Source organism: Drosophila elegans, unplaced genomic scaffold (assembly GCF_018152505.1).
Source record: "Drosophila elegans isolate 14027-0461.03 unplaced genomic scaffold, ASM1815250v1 contig_814, whole genome shotgun sequence".
In the NCBI taxonomy this organism is placed as follows: Eukaryota; Metazoa; Arthropoda; class Insecta; order Diptera; family Drosophilidae; genus Drosophila; species Drosophila elegans.
Genome location: NW_024546167.1, coordinates 7,760,876 through 7,783,008, shown reverse-complemented (window position 1 = coordinate 7,783,008; position 22,133 = coordinate 7,760,876). Strand labels below are relative to the sequence as shown.

At 38.8% G+C, this 22,133-nt stretch overlaps 1 protein-coding gene and 1 long non-coding RNA gene across 2 annotated transcripts; one reads left to right on the top strand and one right to left on the bottom strand.

Annotated features, from left to right (window-relative positions):
* Positions 1-3,422: 3,422 nt before the first annotated feature.
* Positions 3,423-4,127, bottom strand: LOC108138089. Its single transcript, XR_001774078.2, has 3 exons — positions 3,896-4,127; positions 3,773-3,838; positions 3,423-3,714 (listed from the first exon to the last, which is right to left on the bottom strand). It is a non-coding gene; the product is annotated as an uncharacterized LOC108138089 (long non-coding RNA).
* A 10,552-nt stretch (positions 4,128-14,679) lies between these two features.
* On the top strand, positions 14,680-15,485 carry LOC108138072. Its single transcript, XM_017260047.2, has one exon. The coding sequence runs from the start codon at positions 14,760-14,762 to the stop codon at positions 15,354-15,356; it is 597 nt and encodes a 198-aa protein (XP_017115536.1). The 5' UTR covers positions 14,680-14,759; the 3' UTR covers positions 15,357-15,485.
* The last annotated feature ends 6,648 nt before the right edge of the window (positions 15,486-22,133 follow it).

The window sequence follows — 22,133 nt, the reverse complement described above, 5'->3', positions numbered from 1 at the left end:
GCGCCATTTGTTTTTGCCATCGATTTGCTGGAGGGGAAGGTATGGGGGCGGTAAAAGGATTTGCCAAAATATTTGACATTTTACACGGAAAGAAACTAGTTAAGGTATGGGAAATGCTTTAAGCAAAGCCTACCGAAATTGAAATCAATATTCTAAACTATTTTATGTAGAAACTCCTTATTAATTATTTGTGCATGCATTTATACTAAATTTTTATTGAGAATATTTTTTTAAGGATTATTAAGCCTAAATATGAAGCCTAAATAATAGTTTACAATTTTAAATATTTAAATGTTTACAATTATAAATAAACGCAAGTTCCAGCCAATTAGTGTCCTTTTTCGAAAATCATCCTTAAATTACGCCATATATCACTTACTTTTCCCATTTTGTCAACCAGCATCAATCAAATGTCCAATTATACAACACAATTACTATTATATTCCTACGTTTCTACAAAATGCAGGGACATCGTTCAAACTTTATTCCCACACCAAACGTTCAGTGTACCTTTTTGGGTCCTGGCCAAAAACCGCCCCTGTGTATCTTCCGTTCAACTTTTGGCAATCTCATCTGCAAATCTGAATCTGGTAAACAGACAAAACCTCAAATAAAATGCACAAGAGTCCCAAAACTAAGGGTGACGATTCGGTGGAAAAAATATTAATTTATATTATTTGCAATGCTGCAGCATGCCGCAAAGTGTGATTGTGACAGGTACAGGCCGGCGACAAAGGATCTCGAATCTGCGGCACGTGACCGGCGCACTGCAAATATGCATAAAAATTGAAGATGCCATTGGCCGCTCGGATTGATAGTGTGCGCACACGGCCATTAAAAGCAAAAACTGGCCTTTGGATGAGGGTGATGACAGGCCGGAAAATTACAGAAGGAAGCTGTCTCTGCAAATTTCTGAAATATGTAGACTTTTAATAAAAATTGCCTACATTCCAACAAAAAATTCGAGTTTTTCTCTTGAAAAATGCGCATTGGCTAAATTCTCAAGCTGTTTGTTGATATTCACTCAACCGCATAATAATGATAAAAAAAAGCAATGAGAACTGACTTGAAAAAAACTTTAACTTTTAACAAAAATCATTTGCCACATTATTTTAAAACGTTTGACGTCACTTAAATTTCGAATATAAGTAAAAATATCTTATTTAATTGATTATATATCAAATATAAAATTGAGGCTAAACTATTTTCATTCTTTATAACAAAATATTTAAAATTTGTGTAATCTTGGCATGAAACCCACTTTAAAATTTATAATTTGTAACCTTTCATCTAAAAATTAAATTGTTATAATTTAAAATATTTAGATATTTAACCATAAAATTAAAATAAAGCAGATTTGGCTAGAAAATCCCAAGTTTCCCATACCTAACGGCTAGAGGTGATGTTCGCCTTTCGAATTAGGGGAGGGAAAAGCATATGCTGAGCTTCACAGGGGCACGGCAACGATTCCCACACACACACCGCAGGCTATTGACAACGCAGAACATTCGATTGTAAAACTCAAGTGGCCCATGGACCGAAAGGACACGAGGATGCGGACGATAAGTACCAGAAAGGAGCGGGCAGGGCATTGAGAAATTAAAGCCTTGCACGCACCCGCCAGCCCACCATCGAAAGTACCCCGAAATTGATGGCCAACAGACGCTCGCTGTCTGCCGCAGATACAAATGTATCTCTTCGCCTGCGTCAAACCGCCGAGTGGCGTATCTTTTTTCCTTCTTCCCTCGTCGAGCACTTTCCCACGACTCGCAAAGTGTTGCTTATGTCCCGGCTGCTGTAACAACACTGAGTTTATTTGCCCAGGGGTTGGGCTCGCCTCGTTCGCCTCATTCGCCCCGTTTTAATTGCCGCCTCCCCTCGGCTTAGCAGCCGGATCATCCCCTGGATCGCAACTCTACCCGTAGCTGGTGCTACTGCTGTCAGCTTCATTATTTGCTATTTTAGCAATTTGATGGTAAACTTTGACCACGGCTCGATGAGTGCTGTAACGAGTACGTGGCTAGGGTGTTGTTGCATGACGATAAGGACGCACGCGCGATGGTCCAGCTGCTCCTTGTCGGCTATGTGGGGTGGTGATCTTGTCCTTCGTCACGAGCCAGTAAATTCTAAAATTTTATCGAATTTTCGCGTGCAGCGACAAGTGGTATGGGGTAGGAGAAATCATGTGAATCCGCGCCAGCACGAAGAGGGATAGTTATTTTACTCATGGAATTCCTAAAGTTCCTCGGGTGTTCTAATGGAACCAAATTTGCCCTCCCTGCCTTGGCCGTTCTTTACCGAAAACTTCCCATCATATTATCGAACGGCCCCTTCTACTGGTTCGGGTTCTAGCGGGGACTCATCCTAGTCGAAGGCAAACAAAAATGCAATTTAGCTAATCATTATAAAATGTATTTAAAATCTAAATAAAATTCTTAAAATTAGAGAACATATTGAAAAGATATTAAATGAGAACATAAATACATGCAATACAATTGAATTATTAAATTAATCTTTGCAGTAAGATAGCAATACGAATTTAAAATCAAAAAAAATATTATTCGAGAGCGAGAATACGGAAATGGCAGAAAATTGCAGTGAAGAGCGTACGGCGAATTCAAATCGAGTGGTTTGTTTTACTTATTTCGAAATTCATCTCACTCCAAAATTTTGAGAGACAAGAGAGATGGTAAATCCGCTCCTTTTTTTTTCTTCTCCTTTATGGATTATTCGAACTACTCAGTTTTGTACGGTGGGACGCAAAGTAATTCATTTGATATATATATTTTACAAAGACATATTAATAAAACGTGATATCTGACTCACCAACATTCCGGAGATCCACCGACGAAAGCGCTTCCGTAAGTGCACCTTAGGCTGAAAATTTAAATTTCTTCATATACACACTGCAAGCCCACTGTGCAAAACAACCGCAAAATTTTTCTCTTCTTTTTTTTTTTGTTGCAGTTCTTTCCTTCTTTTTTTTTTTACACATTGGCTTGTTTGTCCACCCAAAAAAAAAAATTAAAATAAATTATGCCTAAAGCAATTCGTGCTTCTAGTTATTCATTATTAAAGCCTTTCTGGCCTTCTAACCATCACTGCACTTTTCTCTTCTTTCCCTTCTTTTTTTCTTACTTTTCCATTCTCACTGCTTATTTCACATAACCTAGACCGCAAAAAAAAAGGAAAAAAAAACTTATGAAATAGCTTATAAACTATCCACTTTCAGCGAACTCCGACCGATCTTTGGCTTTCCGAACTGCCTTACATTCCGTGCGGCGACTTAACAATTATTCCGCATTGTTGTTCGACGAGTTAAATTAAATTTTCGTCCGAGCGTGGACCGAAACGTCTAAACTAGATCAGCGCGCCGAAAAACTGCCTGTCAAACCGAGCTTCGCTAAGTTTCGCTCGCAGGCGGGAGATAACGAAGATGATGAAGAGGGAATATAAATATTATGTGTAATTTGGGCAGGTGTTACATCTCGAGTTCTTTTTGACTCTTTTGCCCTCTCTTAGTCCTAACTCCGCTCCCAGCGACTTAAGCTGATTAAATAATTATCTTAGGGAACTCTTAGGCCTTTGAGACCCCTTTATGCGACGATAATTTCCCTTCTCCGTCGGATGACTTCGCTCTTCTTTAGGGGGACTTGATGAATTGTTCCCTCTACAGCAACGGCCGGATCCAATATCGGATACTAAGCGCCAAACCTAAATCAAAAATCACTTTTGTGTCTACAATCTTAGCAACCATTTCATTTTTTCTTACCCATAAACAGGATTTAGCGCTATATATATAATCTGGATATTCTATCCGTCACTTTACACAAGGCCACTACAGAGATATAATTTTCAAACAAACTTTCACCAACTAATTAAATACGAGACTTACAACTGAACTAAACCGCACTCGATGGCTGCCGAAAAGGGAAAGAAAGCCAGCAGCTCGTGGCTCTGGGCGGGAAGCTAAGTTAGCCCCCATAGAATAACTCTCCGTTTTCCGGGATCATGACAATTGACTCTGTTGCCTCTTCGTCTCCGAAAATTCTTACCCCAATCGCGGCACCCAACTGACCACTAGATGGCGACACTTTCGGTTTTTGCCTCATAGATGGCACTGCCCATCGATGTGCCTGCCACAAGCGTTACAGTGCCTGACAAACTGTCTGCACTGGCAAAAAAATCAGGAAACAAATAATGAATAATTAGAAAAAAAAAACAATTTTTACAGTCAAAACAACCTTTACAGACCCTTCTATATAAAATAGAATTTAAAATGATTTTTTTCCTCTGACATTACTATTTTCAGATCTTAATATATAACTTACTACGCTGTTTAATTTAATTTCAGTGTACCATTGCCATGTCATGGTCTTTATTTGCCTGCTGCTGCTTTTCCACGGCAGCACCAGGATGCCAAATAGAACTGGGCTCGCACAATGGTCATGTTGCCACTTTTGTGCCGATTCTGTCTGGCGTGGCATTACATTTTTAGCCATGCCAGGGGTCCGTTGTTAATTGATTATGTAGCCAGGCATATCTATCTATCATGAGCATGAGAACCTTGACCTCCCACTCAGCAAAATATGACAGACCAGATGACGTGGAAATAGATTGGTAACTGTTATTACGGAGGATAATTTAATATTCCGAGGAAAATGATTCCTTGGAGAGGAAGTATTACTCGACAATTATCAAATACTACTCCACTTGAACTTAAGTTGAAGACGTGTAAGACAAACTGCTAAAATATAATTTTTATTTAAATATAAACTAAACAGTATACCAGTTAATAGATATAGATTTTTATGGAAAACTGAAGTTTTAAAGATTAATAAAATAATCACTTGAAATACCGTATTAATGTCCAATGCTATCCTTAAAATTGTATAAGAAATATTTCACCCGAGGCAAATATATGTTGATCGCATTGTTCCCTGTCATTCTGACTAAATTCCCCAAAAGCAAAACACAAGAAAAGAAACCAAGCCCCACCCCACTTGTCAACCCACACACCCTCCTCTCGATCAGTTTGGCTCTAATTTAATTTGCATTTTAACAACTTTTTGCGTGTGGCTTGGGGTTTCTTTTCTGGAACTGCGAGTGGACAGTGGTCAGTGGTCAGTGGACAGGAGGAGGCTGGCAACAAAAGGCGTGACTGCAACATGCGCCAAGTGCGTGAAACGCCAAAATAACACAGCAACCTGCCAAGACTCTACCTGCGGGCGCGCACCCAAGCCGCGCACAAATTAAATTAGTTTGAATAAACAGCGAGCCACAAAAACGAAACTAAAATGAAATAAAAGCCAAGTGCATAATAAATGAACCGAACGGAGCGAAATACTGGGCGCAGCCACAAAATCGAGTAAGGCAATATAAGAAGGAAACCAAACCGAACCGAACCGAACAGAAATCAAGGCAAAGCCAGGCGGCCATGAAGACCCATCCCCATCCCCAACCCATCCCATCTCATCCTATCCCAATTTAACCCGAAGCTGTTACTCTGGGTACAAGACTTGGACTGCGTGGGCGCAAAAGCTCGCGCAGGTGATTTTAATCGCATGCCAGGAATCTGGCATAAACAGGTGAACCTCCGAAGACTCTGCCAACTTCAGCTCCGAGTCCACCTCAAACTCCAACTCCAAAACGGACCGCAAGGCAAAAAGGCAAATAAAAAAAATTAAATCAGACACAGAAGGAAGGTTCCAACGTGGCAAAATGGGATGGCAACGTGAGGGTCCTGAAAATAGAATCACACAAAAATATACACAAAAAAAATATATATAACGATTACAAGACTCGCAAATAATCGTTAATTGAGATTTAATAAAATAATTATCATTTGTGATTTTTATTTATATGAATCTGAAAAACTTATACTATAAATTAGTCCTAGATAAAATTTGAGCAGGTTGATGTTTGTTTTTAGATTTTTAAGTCCATCGTATAATCGTATTTAAATATTTAACTCAAGATTTTAAAACAAAGTAAATAAGTGCCCAATTGTTTCTGATATTCCCACCTCATTTCCTTGTACAGTGCGTTTCGTGACACGAGACCATCGCCACATTTCGTTGCCAGATCACCGCAAATGAGCCCGAAAGGATGCGGCTTTGTGGGGATTGCGGAGCAGGAAAACGAAACGAAAATTGTAAATCACGAATTTTGCTGGAAGATATGCAAAAAGCGGCGCACATTTTGTAGCAAATTGAATTTTCAGCAGAAAATCCCCAAGAAGGCGACCGAGAAGTTTTGTAGCGAGGCCTTGTTAAAGGCGAAAAAATAAGAATCAGCCGCGCGCGCTTGCGCATAAATTTTCGAGTCGCAGTCGCGCAGCCCAGGAAAAAAACAAAAAAAATAAATAAATAAAAATAAGAGCTGCAACAGGTTGCAACAGCAGCAAGAGCATGCCCCAATCTGCATATACAAGCCATAAAGCAATTTCCATTTGGAGGCCCACTGCCGACTCCCCAAAAAAGGCGACAAGGGCGAGGCAGTAATGGCCACAGAGGCAGGCAACCTTGATCCTTGTCAAGTGCAGAAAATCGGGGGAGGCAGGGTGCAGATCCCCGCCAGGCAAAATCGTCTCCAGATCCAACTGCAACTTGGGCACTCTGCGATTCTTTAATAAGTTCGCAGCTCCACGGATTCCTCGTTCTGTTCTGATTTCTAGACACTCGCTGATCTCTACGCATTCTGTACTTTACCTACTCGATTTTTATGCAAATCCGTATTTTTATTTTTATTTGCCCAAAGGAGGAGGAAAAGTCAAGACGCACAGGGAAAAATATGATGATATTTATCATGCTGTTCCTCTACTGTATGTTTCTTTCTAAAAAAATTTAAATATATTTATTTGGAAATATTTTATTTTGGGGTCTTAAATAAGAAATTTAATATTTTTCTTACTTTAAAGGTGACTAACGTGATTAACGCTTGCTGCGCTGCGATATTAATTAAAATAGAATAACAATAAATAAATAAATACACATATTTATTAAATTTAACAATAATTTTATTGATATAAATGTGTATTCTTAAATGTGTGATATTTTTATTAGGATTGTTTAATAGTTTAAACTTACGGTAGGTAATCAATGTGTAAACTCTTAATAGTTTTACTATTTTATATCCAATCAATCGTAAAGGCCTGGAGAAATTTCTTACTGTGCAACGATGACGACGACGAATTCATTTCGTTTTGTTTGTCGTATGCAAAAATTGTTATGGCCAGGCCATAAGGACGGACTTGCCTAGAGTCTCTGTCTCCGCTGTTACCATTTATAGCCGCTGGCTGTTTTCCGTTGCCAAATTAGTGAATTTACATGTTGAACAATGATCAATGTTTTGTTAGCACATGTTTGCCTCACAAAGTTTTTTGTGTTGTTGCTACATGCGATCCGCCAGATACTCGTGCATATAGTAAACAGCATGCGGCAGGAGGAATCCGCTGCATATGCAAAACAATGAGAAAATTTGTTGAAAAAACCAAGCAAAACTCTCGACCAGCTAAGTGCGGTAATAACAAGTGTAAGCGTGGGTGGAAAATGGGAAATTCGATATTCAAAATAGTGGCTTACAAATGCTAATGTTGTACAAGGCTGACTGAGTTAAATAAATAGTCGTTCGAGGTATCTAAATAAATTCTGTAGAATAAAACACAGAAATTTAGAATATGTTTTTCAAATAATTTTTACATTTAATTTTTGCAGGATTTAAATGGTTGCTAACTTAACTATGGTTAAGAATTCATAGTTTCTCATATATTAGAAGTATTCAACACTTACGTATGCTGTCTTTACTGTATTCACAAATTTCTTAGAAAATCTTAGAAAAGCTTTACAACTTATTAAAAACAAATACATTTTGAAGTCAAGTAGAACAAAATAAATATTTAATAACCAGAGTACCAAACAATTTGGAGATCCCTTTCTACACATTTCCGCTGCTTTTTATTGATTGCATTAGGAAAGATGTTAAAATAGAACCAGGCCGTGCCATTAGTGGTCTTTAGAGGATTATGCAACACCTTAGAGCCGTAATGGGTTCCCCAAAAGTGAGGGCAAAGCCAAAACGCCGCCAAATCTTGCACAATGCAACAAAATAAGCAAAAACAAAGGCAGCAATGAAACAAAGATGCTACCCAAAAATGGTAAGAAAAACTCAGTTAGCAGTGCCTTGGTTTCGCTTTATGCCGTTTTCTCACCTCGAAGGAGTGGAGGCAATCAGTGCACCCACCGGCAGCAAAACGTTAACACTTGTTTGCCCAGCTAATCGCATTGGCTGCGATATGAAAGGCCGCAACAGAAAAACAGCAGCAGAAGACACACAACTTTAGGTAGAATTAAGCATCCAAATTCATGAGTCAGGCTTCCTTTGCCTTTTTTTTGTTGGCAAATATTTTTGTTTTACGTTTTCAATGTGGATCGTTTTGGTTTTTTTTTTGATTTGTGTGGCTTAATAAAATACCAAGAAGTCGTCGCCATCGCTGCGGATTGGGGGATCGAGAGATTGGGAAACAATGAATGCTTCCGCCGCGCTGTCAATGATTCTACCCCGAAAAGCGCCGAAAAAATAAATAAAGATTCGTGTGTGCTTGGTGATTTATGTGCCTCGCTTTTGGCCAATTTTCGTTTTTAGTCCAGAGTTAAATAATGCTCTTCCAAGAATATAAACCAACAGAAATGTATGTATATACATCCGATGGTTTTTTTTGTATGTCTGTGTGAATACAAATAAAAGGAATCAGGCAAGAAATCAGCTTTTTGCTGCACAATTCCCATCTATTTAGGGGGCCTTGAATGTGCATGTGAGTACTCATATCTATTCATAATTCGTTATTTGTCATTGTTACCGAATCTGTTGATTCGACTGCTTTCTGCCGAAACCAACATGTTGATTTTCTAAGCAATTAATTTGATTAACTGCCAAAAATCGTTGCGGGCTGCGGTTTTTCAAGCAGGCAGGCTCTTTGATCTAGCTGATCAGCCCGAATGCGGGGCGAGTGAGTTATAAGTCCGTCGGGCATCTATCATGAGCATTAAGTGTTATTAATTAAAAGTTCTTACCAAATAATTGTAGCTATGATATAACAGAGTCAAGGCAACCGCCAAAATAATGATTATTGTGGGAGACTTTCGCATGGCAACGGAAATTCCTGATTTGAACTTGAACAGCTTACAGTTTTTTTTTGGTACGTGTGAACAGAAAGCAATAAATTTCTTTCGAAGTAACTGTAAGCATTGATCTGATATATTTCTATATCTATAAATATTTTATTTAAAATTATGTCAAACATTGTTTTTTAGAAAACTGCTAGTATCTAAACTTTGTTCTTTAGCTGCGAAGTATGAAAAGCCGAATCAAAAAAATAAAATCACTGAGCTTCTTACCACCGACTAAGACAAAGCCAAATTCAAGCCAAGTTCGTTTCCTAAGTCTTTCTGGTGTAGTCAAGTTCGTTGTCTAAGTCTTTCGATTGCAACTGTGAGAGGCGAATAAAAGGTTGCTCCGATTTCGGGCTCGATTTTTGTCGGATTGTGTAGTCACTTTTTGGACAATAAACACATTGCAACGATGTTATCAAATAGCCAACAACATGGCCACCTGCCAGCCACACCCCTTTTTCTGGCTCTGGGTTTTTGGTCTCGTGGGGCGTATGCTTCACTGATTAGCTGTTGCCAATTTTTGCCGGCAATAAAAATTAGTCGCAATGCACGAATATGGATTTGGCTTTGTGCTTGATTTTTTGTCTGCTTTTTGTTCCTTTTCAAATTTGAATTTGAATTTTTCGACTCTGTCGATTCGAATGCAAAAATTGAAAACTCTTTTAGCCTGCCAATCGAACGTTAATTAATTACGATTTATTGACTAAATTTGTTGATTAGACAATTGACGTCTGTCGATGTTGCAGTCGTTGTTGCTATAATTACTGTTTTTCTCTGTTTTGCCGCAGTTTTAGTGGTTGCCACACATTTTGCTCGCTCGCCACAATTGTCGTCAATTAATTTTGTTTTGATTTTGCTGATTTGATATGCCGACGACGCCGCCTTGCAGGTGGCATTGGGATTTAACGGCCAGTGTTTTATGATTTTTTTCCTCATTCGAAAATTGCTTGCAAATCAAAAGCGTATCAATCATTAATTACGAATATAAATCGTTTTAGTGTCTTGGCTAACGAATCTCAGATACAAGTAGAAAGAAAAAGTTGAACTAATTTTGCGTTTAAGAGGTTTTTAGGCTTGTATGAAAATGGCAATATGATGGTGGCATCAAAGAGATAAAAAAACAAGATAAAATAAAAAATAATACAAATTTTATTAGCCACTTGCATGTAATTAAGAAAATAAAAGTTAGTACTTAACTGTTGAAGGCTTTCAACACATTTTCAAAGCAATGCTGGATATTCAGTTAATTTATTGTTAAATAAATAATGTGTAAACTTTTCTTTGTATTCCATTTAATAAGTACTATTTTTTTTTTTATTTTAAGTATTAATTTTAGTTAGTCATTAGTTATAAGTTAAAGCACACATCACTTAATTGTGTGATTTTCTTAATGTCTGGTCCCAGTGGATTTTCTGAGACTGTGAAAAACTCTTTGAATTCCCATTCGAAATACCAATTCGTCTCGGCCAAGCAAACTAACGGAGAGAAATGACTGACAAGTGTACGGCAGAAAATTTCCATAGATCCACTCTTAGCCGAGGTGATCTGATGGTGTGAAATTCCTAACTCGCCACTCTTGTGGCCACTTCTTGCCGCATCAATCAACGGCGGCAGCTTAAATGCTGCATCATGACAAAACCATTACACTTGACCAGGCTCAAAGAGCGGAGAGTCGGCAGATGCTCAGATGACTAGGCTTCTTGGCCGTGATTGATTGATTGGCAGCGTGAGGTGAACTTGGGCAACCCGGCTGATGCTTTTGTCTAAAAGCCGTTTAGAATAACACCACAACGAGCCGGGACCCACAGCCAAAGACTCGGGAATCCCATCCCAGGTCCAGGCCAGCAGCGAGAAATTATGCATTGTATTGGTAGATAAACCCAAAATGAAGAAAACAGAAATAATGTTTAATCTGTGCAATGCACCCTCACCTGGCCTCATCTTGAACATTCTCGTCTACACTGGGGAAAAGTAAAACTAAACAGGTTATAGTCTTCATACAATTTAAGTGAAATTATTGAGCCGAAGTTTTCTGCAAAATTGTATTTAAAAATAAGTGAAGTTACAATTTATCCCAACAGTAATTGGAATAAATATTTGTATAAAATTATAAGCTCTTTTAAATTTTTATTAAAACACAAGTCAGTTAAAAAAAGCAGCTTAAATTAAAGCCATTTTCATATTTTTTTAATGGTTATGTTACCAAATAATAAATATATACTTTCTAAAGAACCTATCAAGTTCCTTTCCTAAGTCTTTTGTTTTGATTAAGATGCACTCGATTTTTCCCAGATTGTGTCATTAATCTTTAACAAAAGTATACTCATTTTTGGGGGGTTATTAAAAAGAGTTCCCATCCATTCATAGAATATTTGAAATAACTGGCATATTTTCTAACAATCCCTGGCCCACTTTTCTCCTGGTGTAAGCAGTCTTTTAGCTGATTCTGGAGGATCAACAGCAGCATCAGCAGCAGAATACCAGCCGCTGGCCAGCCGTTCAGTTGATTGCGCCTTCATTATTATGCCAAACTGTGCGCCGGCATTCGTTGAATTTGGCTCTTGCAATTTGCTCTCGATGCCGGCCGGCCGTTTGCCTCCTTTCAGGCTCGAAACTCAAACTCCATCGTTTTGGGGGCATTAAAAATGAGCTCGACGTAACAGGTGGATGCCGATGCCGATGCCGACGATGCTCGACGTGATTTTCGCCAAATCGTTTAGATTATTTCGAGATTGCTTGCGCCAGTCGCTCCGTACCGCCAACCGACTTGGCACTCCTTCACTTCACTTCGGTTCACTTCACTTCGGTTCGGTTCACTTCACTTTACTTCGCTTCAGTCCGCACCTTGCATTTGAACTTGAAAACATTTCATTTTTTTCTGTTTTTAGATGCCTGTAGCTGGGGGCATCCACCATCCACCATCTAAAGCATCCAGTTCTTCGGCCCGATCGATTAGTGGCATTCTATTGCGTTCAATTTTCCATGTGCAACATTGAGGCGATCGTCGAGAGCGCTGCCATCGCCGCTGGCACAATAAACACGCGATTTATTTCATGCCAGGCATTCAAGTGCCGCCTCAGTCGGTCAAAGCCAAGGAGGAGCCCAATCCAATCCCCCAATCCTCGTGGCCTGCTCTGGACTCACCTGGACCTGGAACTGAACCTGGACCGACTTGCCTTGGCTCAGCCTCGGCCGCAGCTCGGCCTGTGGTATGTGATAATGGGATGATGGTATGATGATGCATGCCCAGCATACACAACAACAGCAAGGGGCCCGATCGAGGAAAGGGCGGGGGGAATAAGCTCAACCCCAAGTTTGGACACTGAACAGGGAATGCTCTACGAGATTTTTGTATTTGTATTATTTAATAAACATTTTAAACTTATTAGTATGCCATTGAGTTCAACAATTCTTATAATATCTCCAAATATTCTATATAATTGGGATCAATCCATTTATTTGTTGAAATAGTAAGAAGTGTTTTTTTGCCATCAGCTTATCTGAATTTAATAACGAATAGAATACCCTTAGAAAAATTTAATAAGGTCCAAGCAACATTTTATTTTACTATTTTTAAATTTAACTGTCAAGTGTATTAAATATAGATAAACTAAATATTTTAATTAATAAAGTCCAAAATGTTTATCATAATATTAATAAACTATGATGACAAGGAATTTTATGCTCAAAAACATTAATTTGCTTTATCAAAAACATGAAATGTTTTAACCTTGCTTTAGCTCTTTAAAAACTAGATGTATAACATTGATTTTGCTTTTTATACAAATAAATACTGTTTAATAAAAATATGAAAGTCTTAGAACTAAGATTGTTTTGATTGCTGAAATTTTCATTGGTCCTGATTTGTGTTAACAAACTTTACCTTATAACCTATATAGTCGAACCAATTCTGAGGGTAATCACAACAGTAATAATAGCTGCCCACAATTCGATTTTTTTTGCGGGCTTTAACTAGCGACCAAGGTTAGTCGCTGGCTTGCTGGCAAGTTGCTGCAACTATCGGTCGTAGGGGGCTTACTCTGGCGCATTTTAGCCGGTAATTGCTTGTGATGTATGATTTTGAGTTCTAGTTTTCCTGGCCTGGGAATATTTCTGCGCCGGCCCCGGCTTTTGTTGTCCGCCTGATTGCTGGCGATGCCTATATATGCGGGTGATGTATGTTATATAGCCGCAGCCACAGGTATAAGCTATAGCCATAGATATTGATTTGACAGGCTCTGAGCGACGACTCTTCTGGCTGTAAGTTCGACTGCTGGCCAGCTGATGATGACGACTACTACGACGACTACGACGACCATGATGATGATGATGATGATGGGAGAGTACCACCGACTGTCACACTTTCTAAGCTGAGGAGAGGGCACTTTCACCCAATTAGAGTGCGATATGAGCACGGCCTGGAAATATGCAAAATATACCAATATATATACCTATACCCTTTCCCGCCGATGACAATCTTTTGTTTTCACTTCTGCAGAAACAAAAGCCATAAAGGATAAATTGTGAGCTGGTAGCCGCGCATTGAACTCTTGGCTTCGACAAGTGCACAGCGGGGGATCCAGAAAGATCACCACCAATGATATCCTACGCCCAACGAAAACAAAAAAAAAAAACAAAGACAAAAAAAAAGCAGAATGTATACGATCGTCCAGCCAAAAGGCTGCAATTTTGTTTTCATTTTGGAGCTAAATGGAGTTGGCCGAGGCGATCGTATCGCCTTATTGTTTGCCTTAACAATTGGGCCAACTTTTCGAGCTTCTATCGTACACATGATTGATCGAGGGAGGAGCCGGGGGAAGCTGCGGGAGAACCCAAAAGCCACAAATATTCTTTACAGGCAGACAATTTCTCCCCCACCTCGTGCTCTTTTCGTTGTGCTTTTCATGCCATTTCGATACGGGCCTCATTTTTCTTGCCACAATTAAGAAGAAAGTTGGCAGCAATTAGAAAACGCACATCGATCAAAATCGCCTCCCGACAACGAACGTCATGTTCGAGTGCCGTGTGTTTTGTTTGTTTATCCAAGCATCGGCATCGGCATTTCAACCTGCAGACAAGTGAGTGTGGAGCTGGGGAGCCCGGATAATGCCCCAGAAATACTCAGACATATTTCACCTTTTGTGATATTAGAATGTAATATATTCAAAATATGCATTCAATTATTTTGACTTTGAATGGGCCAAAATGTAGGCTCTCAATTACAACTCTATTTTATTTGGCAAGCAACAATATTAAAAGTAATAATTAGGGCAAACTATTAAATTACAGTTTAATTTATTATATGAACAAAATATTATATGATTTAAATAATTTATTAATTATAATTAAAAACTTATCCAAACATTTTTACTGCACAATGTGGTTTCAAGGACTTTATGTACTATATTTTATCTTAAGGGAATTCAAGCTAACAAAACTTTTTCCATGCAAAATATACCCAAAAAAATCTTTATCAACACAAGATAATATTTAGCCATGATATTGCTTTCAAAAAGAACACCAGATTAAACATCATTCCAAATTCCAGCAACAGATATCGATTGCCAGCGACAACGAAATTTAATTCTGATGTCGCGTATGATCAGCAGGGATGAAATCCCGCGGGATAGGAGCTTAGTCCAGGAGTTACGAAGTGAAATTAGCCGCCACTCGGCGGAAATCAGCTTTAACTTCTGGCAGGAGTTCGAACAGATCCGGTCCACTCAGCAGAATCGCCTGGCGGAGGAGCGTTTGCAGCGGCAAAGGATCAGCACGATGATGCGGGATGGCCAACAGGAGGTCAATGAGGAGGCTGAAGCTCTTAGTCGATCCATTAGTGCGCATGGAATGACGGTGAATTCAACAAACTTACCATCACCCTTGGCAGCAGCACCCACGGCCTCCTTGCTAAAGAACTCTTTGGTTCAAGAAGTCCGCAATTTGTCCACTCGCCAAAATCCGGGTTTTAAACGCAAGCCACAAAAGCAGAAATTTCAATTTTCCAGGACCAACAAGTCGAAGGCAAAGCCCAAAACCGAAGATGAACCAACGTTGCCATCGCCAGCACCCTCACATATTCCAAGAGCACCACCCACTTCAAGGGCCACCATGGTAACTCCAAATATATCCAATGGAGTTACTCCCAACATATCAAAGATGCGATTGGCCAACAAACCCAAGAAATAACGATTTTAATGTATCCTTACTAAATTGTATTTCAGACAGCCAGAAAGCGAGACTTCAAGATCAAAGATTTTAAGATATGCAGTTTAAATAGTTAACATTGCAAAAATAAAGCCTCATGTAAAAGTGAAAGAACTCAACTTTTCGGTTGCTCAATCTGAGTCATTTATTCCAAGTTACAGGGAAAGGACTCTTTCGGATTTTGTTTTTTGACAAGTCTCCAAAAACCTAAAAAACACCTATAAAATCAGTTTTTCTATCAAAACGATTAGAAGTAATAGCCAAATGATTGAATGTCATACATCGCTGAATTCGTCATTAAATTTTCTAACAAATGGCGTTCGCAGTTAAAAATATTTCAGTTTTTCAAATTTTGGAAAAAAATGATGATGTACCCCCTTATCAAAAATGCAAAAATTGGTCTAAAAATAAATTTCTTCAAAAAATCGATTTTTAAAAATCTGTTTTTGCAAATTAAAATTTTGTTTCAATTATTTGTTATTGTTTGAAATACATACGATCTAATCTTAAGAGATTGTTTGGCCTTTTACTCCTTTTTTAAAGCGCTTATATTTAATATATATCCCATTACGTTTCTTTGATATCTTTTTCGCGCAATTTGTGCCCCGCATAAACCCATTTCCACATAACCAATCGCCTGACGAATGCCACCCGGTGTGCACTTTGCACTACAAATTCCGGCTAAAACATACACATAACGAAATCAAATGAGAAACAACAACCAAAAAAGCGACGACGAGACAGAGACTTGCAAATTAATTAACGGTACACGGGCCTCGAGATGGAGGAGATCCGAAACTCAGAAAATCAGAAAACAAGCCCGACACGCACCCCAGACACCTGAGTAATCAGCATTATGTGGGCATGGCCATCGATGGTGGTGCTGGTGCTGGTACTTCTCGATAAATCACCGATAAAAAACAATCAACACAAATGTAACGTTATTCATCACAGGTGGTAAATATTTCAAAATCGAACTGACAACAAACGCGCGCCGAGCTTAAAAATAAAAGTCATACCCCGACGTTGTTCGCGTTTCTGGTTTCGGTTTCTGTTCTCAGATTTCCGATACACAGATTCGTTCGAATTCTGGGTCAGAATAATTAATAAATGCCGCTCTTATTTGGCGCATGACTGGGCTGTAACAAAGATGTGGCCACGCAGAAAGAATACAGATCAATTTTTGAGCACGATTACTCATCAATGAACTGCTTAAAACTGTATATCAGTAAAACATATAATAAGAAGGTAAATTTGAAAATTAAAGTCCTCAAAAGGATATTCTTACGAGAAGATAATAGGTATTTTAAATATAAATCGATCTAAAAAAAAATATTTTAAAAATTCCCGGTGCAGATATTCAACAGTTTTGTGGTCGCTTTAGCGCACGCGCACCAATAATCAATCAAAACGTCTTAAACAAATCACTCGGGCCTCATGTGCAACTACCAAAAAATCAACAGAGCAGGGACAAAAAATTACAGAGCCGACTTCTGACTGACTGACAAACTGACTAACTGACAAACTGACTGACTGGCAAGTTTGGCAACTCCGAGGCTCTGAGACTCCGGAGAACTGTGATGGACAACAGTCACGATTTGCATGTGCGACAACTGTTGCCAGACCGGCAACAACGACGGCAGAAACAACCATCAACCAGGCACATTGAACTGTCATTGACACGGGGGAGAGTCGAGGAGAACGCCAACCCGGAGACCGAAGACCGGAGATCGACGGCTGGAGACTGGAGACACCTGTAGCAGCAGCCACAGAAGTTGAAAGGCAAAAGGCGAACTCCCTCGCACAGTGGCTCGAAAACCGATCAAAACATAAAAAACACTTATTAGGAGCTTTCAAGCAATAAAAACAATAAACCATTCTACTCTTTTTGATGATCAATAAATCCAACCAACAAGTCTACATCATGTTAGAATAAAAGCGTTTTTTAACTCTCATGACTTAACAAAGTAATCCCAGATGTCTTAAAATATACAATCATCAAAAACTATAAATTCTACCAATGTCAATCAAATTTAAACGCTTTAAAGCTAAAACTTTTAGGGTAACAAAAAACTGAAGTAATATTTCCCACCGTTGATCGACTGTATGTAAAAAAAGTTTCGTTCTTTGATTTGGCTAATAAAAAGTTTTATTTCTTTTCAAGTTAGTAGTTTTCGATTGAATTTAATAGTGCAATGCTCTCGGCTATGTACAAGTTCCCTAAAAATTAGGCTCTTAACTTGTGAACAGGTTCTTAAATGTCTATGCCATTAACTAAAACAATAAAAATATTTAAAAGTTTTATAAATTCAACAGAACGTTATTACATTATTAGCCAAATGTGAACAATAAAAATGTTCTGCAAAACAATTAACTGCAAGGCAAATGGTAATTATTGGAACATTAAATGCCACCCCAAGTCACTGTACACAGGTCCGCTTTTGCTATTGCATTGGCTCGGATCGTTTGTGGGTGCGGCGGTTTCAGTAGCCACCACCAACAGCTGGACCCCCGACCCTCAGTACACCCACCCACCGACCCGCACCACCACCCCCTTTTGAGACACTGAAATGGCAACTCAGAGGCCAATTACCGCAAACAAATTCGAATGCGAATGCGCATTGAAATTGTGGCAAGGTTGGTAATTTAAGACTCACGCTGTCTCGAAATAAAAGGAGTCCGAGAAACAGAAAGAGAGAGATTCCCGCGAGAGAAACCGAGGCGAGAACCGTTTTTTTGTCGCACCACTTGGCGGTACAGAGAGAAAAAACACTTTCAGCCATACAACTTAAAATTAATATTGAACTTCCTGCTGTAAAAGTAATCTTAGCAATACTTTAATATGTATTGATCGGGAATATTACAAGTATAATCATTAAGGCAGGTCCTAAAACAAGTCAATTCTTTTTAACCATGGTCACTCTCAACCAAAATATCTGCCAAAATATTTGTACATTTAAGAAGGGTCACACCTATTTCTTATCAACTAACAGTATTAAAAGGATGAGCATCTCGTTGACGTTTTTTTCTCGGTGTGCAAAGCCGCTTTTGACCAGGTGATTGAATTGCTGATTTAACGGTTTCTGTTGTCAAATTAATGACATTCATTCATTCCATGTGGTCGAGTCAGAGTCTGAGTTTCAAGCCCGAGTTTCAGTTGAGCAAACGTGGCCAAAAACGGTAGTTTTTTATTGCTGCTCTGGCAAATTGCAGCGCGTGTTATTATTGTTGTTATTACTGTTGCAGCCGTTGTCATTGCTGTTATTAATGTAGTTATTAAATATTTACAACTGCCGCCGCACAAAGCGTGCCTTTTGGAAAAAAGGTTTATTGGGCATGGGAGTGGGCCGGGTTCACAGTTGGGTGTCAAAGTGCAAAAGTTTAGCGCAAAGTTCTTGTCATTATTTGTTCGCCGCTTGTTGATTGTCGGATTCTGTTTCCTTGTAAAAGTGAAAGGGAAACGCTGGCAAATCTATTCTCGGCCGCCTTGAGTTTAAGGCTTAATTAATGGCTCTTTTATATAATTTAATTAGTTGTTAATGATTTGCTGATTGGACTGGCGCGGGTGGTGGCCCCCCATGAATTAAATGCTAAACTAGACTGACTTCGCAGGGGCTTGGCAGATGTCAGGGTTGCCCAAAACTAGTGGCTAAGACACTAATGGTCTAATGGCCCAGTCATGACTGTCAGTTGTGATAGCGGCTAATGGTTGGGATTGCCAAAATGTGGAATATGAAAAAACTAAAGAATTGTCAAACGCTTCGATAGATACGAGATGGCTTTAGGTGGTCAATAAATCGTTGAGATAATTTTTGTCAGAAGAATATATGTAATGTGTCAGGTTTTTGCAAAAAGGTTCCTATTTTATTGGGCCTCTTAGAAAATAGATTTTTTAATTTCAAATTAAATTTGAATTAGAAACTTGATTTTAAAAAAATATTTAATCATATTTGAATGGTTTAATTTGCTTACGCCTTTTCTCATTGCCATTGACCGAAACCCCTACTCCCACAAACAAAGCTTGCCCCAAAAAAAAGTCAGTTGAGGCCAAATCGAACATGGCAGGCTAGACAAAATGCTTGTTGTCGATTTTCGCGTTCGATTTTGAACAAATCCCCCAAACTAAGTAAACAGCAACTGCCTGCGTGAATTGCGCATTCAACATGCGTACACCACGCGATAAATAATATTGGAAAATGTTTTTAAATTTGTCACAATTTCAGCAACTGCATGGCCAGAAACAAATACAACAAAATAGAGAGAAAAAAAAGAAATAGTTAGTCATTCGACGGCTTTTATAACATTTATCGGAAAAGCGATTTCCTTGCCAATTAGTCAAGGCTTATGGGGGCGTTAAGCGAGTGCTTAACTCAGGCACGAAAATTGCCGCCAGATGGGCATAAAGATATGGCGACACATGGGCCCGGTGATAAGGTAAAAAATACCAACGGCTTAAGCGGCAGCGACCTGTCAATATTCCATTTGATTGATTTCGATACGATTCCACGATTCGTTTTTTTGAAAGCCAGATGCAAAACTCTGTATCAAAAACGCAATCGTAATTCAAGTGCTCCACATTAGGCATCGAAATCCGTGTCTGACTATCGTTTTCCGCGCATTTTATTGCCACACCAAGGCAATAATCTAAATGCTCATATCAAAAACGCATGTCGGGAGCAAAACCAAACCCAAATCGTGGCCAAATCCCTGGCCAAATGCCCAAGACGATGGCAGTGGCACACGCAACTGGCAAAAAGGAAACTCTCTTGTTGCTCTTGCTCTTGATTTTTTTATGTTTTATATGATTATACCCTTGAACAGGGTCTTTGAATTTTTTGAATTGCTTTATTACATTTAGAAATCATATATTTAAGGTGTTTGGACGACAGTTAAATAGCTATTAATTAAATTTCTTAATTATTTTATAGAATTGAATTTAAGACGACAAAAATACTTGCATGCCTTTTGATATTCTAAACTTTATTTTAGTGGTTTGGAATTGAAAAATATCTATGAAGACTTTTATATTTCTGACTGTGTTTATGATATTGTTAAAAACACAACCAGCTAAATAAAAACGACTTGTTATAGTTATATAGTTCATTTTTAATTTTAATTTAATTTAATTTAATTCCTAAGTGTATTTCAAACCTCGACCCATAAAAAGTGTTAATTTCTTTCGTCTTTTTATATTCCCTTGATTTTTGTCGGTTGACGTTGCCGTGGTAAGTGCAGTAACTCAATATTAACCACTTACACGTTAATTTAGGCACAAATTGAATTAATAAACCATGTTGGACATTGTGTGCGGTCCAGAGGAAATCGAAGCGAACCAGCTCCTTTTCATATTTCATTAATTTATGCACGGAACACGGCTCAATGAACCACGAAAACAAGCGGCTGGCCAACAACGCAGCCAAATTTGAATTTACAAGCACGTAACCTGTGCGATCCCCTCCTTTTTGCGGCCCCCTATTTTGGCCACCTTTTTCGCCGGCTTCCTTCTCTTTGGCAAACGCTGACGTGATTGGCTTCGAATTTGGTTCCTTTCGGTTCCACTCGCTTGTAAATTAGAACACGCTCAAAAATGTTACCTACACAATTTGCATGTCGCTGCTACCCATAAAAATGAGAGACCCCGTGACGATGGTGATACCCCTGCCCCGGGAATCCCCTCGGAGTTGCCCCTCCTCCAGAGAAAAAAACCACGGGCAAGTGTCCACTACAAGGTCTGCAGGCAAATTGCGTAAAACTGACTTTCATTTACACCTTAGCATGTGTGAGGATCGGGTGAAGTTCGCAACAAGTGCTGCAAGGGATACTTTTGATGTGTCCGACTTTTCTCCAGGGGTTGTGATCGCGAATGTTGAACAGATTTGGGCTGGGCCCTTGGGAAAAAGGGGTACAAATAAAGGAGCAAAAAGGGTCAAGTACGGAATAAGTGAAATTCCATCGGAAATTACAGGGGAAAATAGGTCGCTTTATAAACTTTTAAGTCATTAAAAGTCATCGAAACTAACTACAATTCGTATTTTATACGATTAACAAAAGGTATGTTTTCAAACAACATAAGGAAATAAACATTTTCTATTACAAAACAGAATTTTGGCTTAAATTTATAGTAAAATAGTCAAAGTGCAGTGAATTATAAAAAATTTATAAAATGTTTTTGAGTTGTACAACTTTATCAGATAAAAGTCCACAACTTTTAGGGTTTTTCAAAATGTTTTAAGCTCCACCACTTGCACATCCTTGGAGCCACACAATGCACCGACTCGTGCCGCAAAGTTGCAAGTGCCCCAACCAAACTCTTTACATAAGAAAGCTCTCCTTCCGCAAACCAAAAGCCGAAACAAAAATATGTATGATTTATTGACATTTTGAGACCAAGAATTTGCAAAACAAAAAATAAAAAAAAGGGTAAAGGTAATAAATTTTATTATTGTTGTTGATAATACAAATCCAAAACCCACTGTTTTGTTTTCGTTTATATATTCATGCGGCAAAGAAAGCCACCAAAAATCAGCCAAACTGGGGTTTGTCTCCCCTCTCGCTCTGGCTTTTGGCTTGTGGCGGTGGCTTGAACTGCGGGCCCCCAAAAAAGTTAACTTCATTCGCTCGTGGCCGGGGTTAAGGGTTAAAATGTGGGAGTCACGATTCTTGGCTAAACGATTTTTTTTGTCTTACCACTACGCGCTCTCTTCTCTGCGCTCTCCGCATGAAATGAAGTTACCAACAAAAATCAAATCAAGTACCGTT